Source organism: Crocuta crocuta, unplaced genomic scaffold (assembly GCF_008692635.1).
Source record: "Crocuta crocuta isolate KB4526 unplaced genomic scaffold, BGI_CrCroc_1.0 scaffold813, whole genome shotgun sequence".
In the NCBI taxonomy this organism is placed as follows: Eukaryota; Metazoa; Chordata; class Mammalia; order Carnivora; family Hyaenidae; genus Crocuta; species Crocuta crocuta.
In genome coordinates this window covers 1-4329 of record NW_027531884.1, presented here as the reverse complement: position 1 = coordinate 4329, position 4329 = coordinate 1, and the positions used below count along the sequence as shown (strand labels likewise).

At 44.7% G+C, this 4329-nt stretch overlaps 1 protein-coding gene and 1 pseudogene across 1 annotated transcript; both read right to left on the bottom strand.

Annotated features, from left to right (window-relative positions):
- Positions 1-437: 437 nt before the first annotated feature.
- LOC144239143 (putative protein LRRC37A5P) lies at positions 438-1345 on the bottom strand. The gene is made up of 2 exons (XM_077773134.1): positions 978-1345; positions 438-606 (listed from the first exon to the last, which is right to left on the bottom strand). Exons 1-2 carry the CDS (start codon positions 1260-1262, stop codon positions 505-507), a joined length of 387 nt encoding a protein of 128 aa, XP_077629260.1. The 5' UTR covers positions 1263-1345; the 3' UTR covers positions 438-504.
- Positions 1346-1468: 123 nt separating this feature from the next.
- Positions 1469-2787, bottom strand: LOC144239142 (leucine-rich repeat-containing protein 37A3 pseudogene; annotated as a pseudogene).
- Between the last annotated feature and the right edge of the window lie 1542 nt (positions 2788-4329).

Below are 4329 nucleotides of genomic sequence, written 5' to 3'. Positions count from 1 at the left end.
AGTGGAGGAGAGAGCTGCTAAGTGCATCTAATTCATCAGCACGATGACACTCTTATCTCTAAGCCATGTACTCTCTTCCAGGATGACTGATAGCTCCACGAAGGTGAAGACTGTATCTCTCTCATCATTTCAGCCAACAAGGAAAGAAATCAGTGGTGGTAGGAGAATGGCAGCTGAGTGCATCAAATCGACGTAATTTTTTTGAGTTGAAGAAATTTTACTGTCACGTCAACTGTGGCTTCCTTAAACTTAATGTCTCACAACAGTCTAATGGCTTGTTATCTTGGTCACAGGCCACAGGCATCTCCTGGCAGTGAGGTCCCTTTAAATCCCTGGAAGGGACTTTGCAATTAAAGGACAAGGTATATCTCAGTTCTCCAGACTGAAGAGGGATATTAAGTAGTGATAGGTGGGAAAGTGGCTTGGATTTTCAGCTTGTGGGTTCTGCATCTATTATAAAGAAGGAACATAGTCTGGAAATCTGAATTAACTGTTGTCCTTACCTCAATGAGACAGAAAACGATGATCAACTATCATCACTACTATAGTCACGGATATTGCCAAGATGAGCTTGTTGTAGCCATAACCTGGAACTTCTTTTGTGAGCTAAAAAGGTAAAGAACAGTTTGTTTAGAAAACAGAGACACGATGAAAGCTAACTATTTTTTAATGACTCTAAAACCCCATTCTTTCCGATGCATCGCTTACAGGTTCTTAAGGAGTATACCAAACCTAATGTGATATGTAATCTTATCATCAGTATCTTCTTCAAGAATTTATCTTGTATGTCAGGGGTTCCCCTTGTCTACCCTTGGGAATAGTGGTGCCGTTTTCTAAATGAGCAAAGTGGCAGATCACTGTCTTAGCCAAGGTTATGTGGCTAAGACCCAGACTAGGAGCTGCTGGTCTTTGTGTGTGGGTCTGTGTCTGAAACCGACTAAAAGCCCAGATCCCACGTTTTGGGACGTTATCCTCACCTCCCTTGAATCCGCCCCTTTCTGTTCACCCTGGGCTTCGCTGCTCTCATTGATGTCATTCTCATTTTTCCATTGGTCCGTATCCCACTCTGCCTTGGACACCTTCATCTCTTGCTGCTCGCTGAGAAGCTTCATCAGGAGGCCTGTCCTGGAGATGAGCTTGGCACAGGCCAGCTGCACGTGGGTCTCAGAGCAGTCCATTTTCAAAGTCCGGATAACGTGAGAAATGAGCCTTCTCACATCATTGTGGGGGATGAGGGGCCGTAGCTGCTGGTTTAACTGCATCTCAAATAGATCACCTGGGGATGAGGGGTTGGACACAGTGAAGCCTGTGGCCTCTGAGGGCAAGTCAATGCCCACACTGTAGTATTCCCATTGCGAATTGTTGGCTTGTTTAGCGGTCGGCACGGAACTGTCTGCAGTAATGGTAGAATTAGCCGTGGAAAGATTCTTACGGCTTGTGAATTCAGGGAAGGTTTGTTCTGGCCGAGTAGTGTTTCCTGTAGAAATATTTTCTTCCAAGATATTTTGTGCATTAGTGTTCTCTACGGTAGTGTGTTCTCTGTTAGGTTTTGAAAGAGTAAATCATTCTGGAAAAGGATTTTCCTGAGGACCCAGTTCTCCGGGAGATGAAAAATCCTCCCGTGAAGGGGAATTTATGAGGCTCCTGACTGCAGAGAACAGAGGCCTCTTTGCGAGCATCAGTCTATTACTGAGTAAACTTTCCTTTCTCGACTTGTGATTCAGTTTGGCCTTGGGTGTTCTGTGAACCACACGCGAGTGAGTTTTATGGAAGAGGTATTTTTTTCTGGAATGTGGGGCTGGTCTGAAAGCCTCCATGTTTCTAACTCTAGCATTTGCGTCTTCTAAAACAGAAATGGGGTATGTCAAGTCTTTTGATTTGTTTTTCACCTCAGCTGGGGATTTGGGAGTGGTGGAGGCAGCAGGCCTGCCCAGAGAGTATTGTTTCAGGAACGAAGAGACCGCTGCCTTGTGTTCCTGTATGAATGAGGGCTCTGTTTTGAAGGAGCTTCCCACCAATTTCCTGGGCCTGTGTGCCACGTGAAGCTGTTCCAGCCCCCCTGCGGACGGTCTCTCGAGCCTTCTTTCTTTGGCCACATTCTCCACAAATGGCTGGGCATTCTGTTTCCTCTGGGTATTCTGACGTCTCATTTCTTTAAGGCGCCTTTTCTGGATGCCCTTCGGGCCCTTGATGACCTTGTTCACTCAGCATTTTTTTCCCGACATTCTCAACCTTGTCTAGGCTCTTTTCCTGTCCTTGAGCAGTTTCCAATTTCTTTGGAAAGATTTGACGTTTTAACTTGGGACCTAAAAGGCTGGAAGGTATAAGCATGGCAGTTTTTTCTTTCTCTTTCACCTCATCAACTTTTCCCTGAATTTCTGCATCTAACAAGTTTTCCAGAAAATAGAGTTTCCTCAGTTTATTCTTGTAAGTCGAATTGTTGGATCCAGGTTTAAGAGAAGGTTCCTGTGTGTTGTGTGTCAAGTGACCCAGGGGACTGTCTCCCTCTTGCACACTTGAAAACAGAAGGTTAATGAATGGTAATCACGTCGATTCTACATCTTCTAGATGTCCCTCCGAGAAGTAAGGCAGTATGTAATTCAGTGCGCTAATGACATCACTTTCATCGTTAAAGTCTAGCTGCTCATTCATAAAGGCTGACAAACTGACGCCACTCTTGTCTGAGGATGGCTTTTCTGCCTCGATAGTCAGTTCAGTGCTGGTGCTCTTCTTCCCAGCTTTCAATACCTTCATGAAGGATCCTTCCGCACTCCTTATATATACTTCCTCATCTGTCAGAAAAGAAGGGACGAGTTTTGATAACGAACTACAAAAAGCACAGCTTTTTGTCAATGCACAAGCATACATCCTAGTCAAATAAATTAAGAATCAGCAAATACTTGAATGCCATTTAGAGAGGAGACAAACTCAAATTTGAACCTACAATTGGCAATGACAAAAGGAGAAAAAGATGTTTTTTGAAACAGTGGCTATTTCCTCAGAACATTCCATAGTGTGAATAGCTATATTTAGAATTATTCCATTGGTCCCTAAGGGCTGACTGCCCAGGACTCAAGAAAAGCCAAGGCTGGAAGACACTCAGCTAAACTGTGTGCAGATCTACTGTGACCCCTGGAATTCACATACCCCACCCTGTGCTGCTTCAGAGGCAGAGGGAGCTTGAGTCTTCCTCCTTCTACCTCTTCAGTGGGCTTGTGTTCTTGCTACCATCACAGGCACATGACAACACCCACCTGAACATGCCCTCTCCACCTACCCACCAATTCCTTTGTTTGGTCCCTGCTCCCATGTATTGCACCTCCCATAACTAAAATCTTCCATTGCATGGACATACCACATTTTATTTATACAGTCACCGTTAACAGACATTTGAGTTGTTCCCACCTTTTGGCTATCATGCTGATAGGAACATTTATGCTCAAGGTTTTTGTGTGGACCTATGTTTTCAATTCTCTTTGGTGCATACCTAGGAGTGGAATTGCCCATCTGCTTTCCCTAATGCCTGCACCATCTCACATTCCCGCCTGCAGTGTATGAGGGTTCCAATTTGTCTACACCACCACCACGTACTATTATCTGTCATTTAGGTTCTAGCCGTCCTAGGGGGTATGAAGAAGTCTCTCAGGATTTTGAATGGATTTGTCTAATGTCTAATGATGTTAGGATCTTTTCATGAACTTATGGGTCATTTGTACACCTTGTTTTTTTGTTTGTTTATTTTATTTTTGAGAGAGAGAGAGAGAGAGCTAGCGAGTAAGAATGGGGCAAAGAGAGAGGGAAACAGAAGATCCAAAATGGGCAAGATGGTGACAGCAGTGAACTCCCAGATCGTGAGATCATATCCCGAGCTGAACGGATGTTCAACTGACTAAGCCACCCAGGCACCCTAGTGCCTTCTTTTCTTTTAATGTTTACTTATATTTGAGAGACAGAGAATGTGCACACATGTGTGTGCCTATGGGGGAGGGACAGAGAGTGGGACCGAGGATCCAAAGCAGGCTCTGCTCTTACAGCGGAGAGCCTGACGCGGGGCTTGAACTCACAAACTGCAAGATCATGACCTGAGCTGAAGCTGGTCGCTTAACCATGTGAGCTACCCAGGCGCCCCATATGTTTGCCTTCCTTTGAGGAATCCTTGGTCTTCAGGTAGCCTGTATTAAAGTCACCGTTGGTTTTTATAAATTCCAATTTTTATCACCAATAAGACATTCTAGAAGGGGCAGAATGTCCTCAGAGCCTGCTCTTGCCATAACTTTTTCTCAGCCCGAGCCCTCGCTTTCCAGACAGTGCTCACTCATTTCAAAGTTA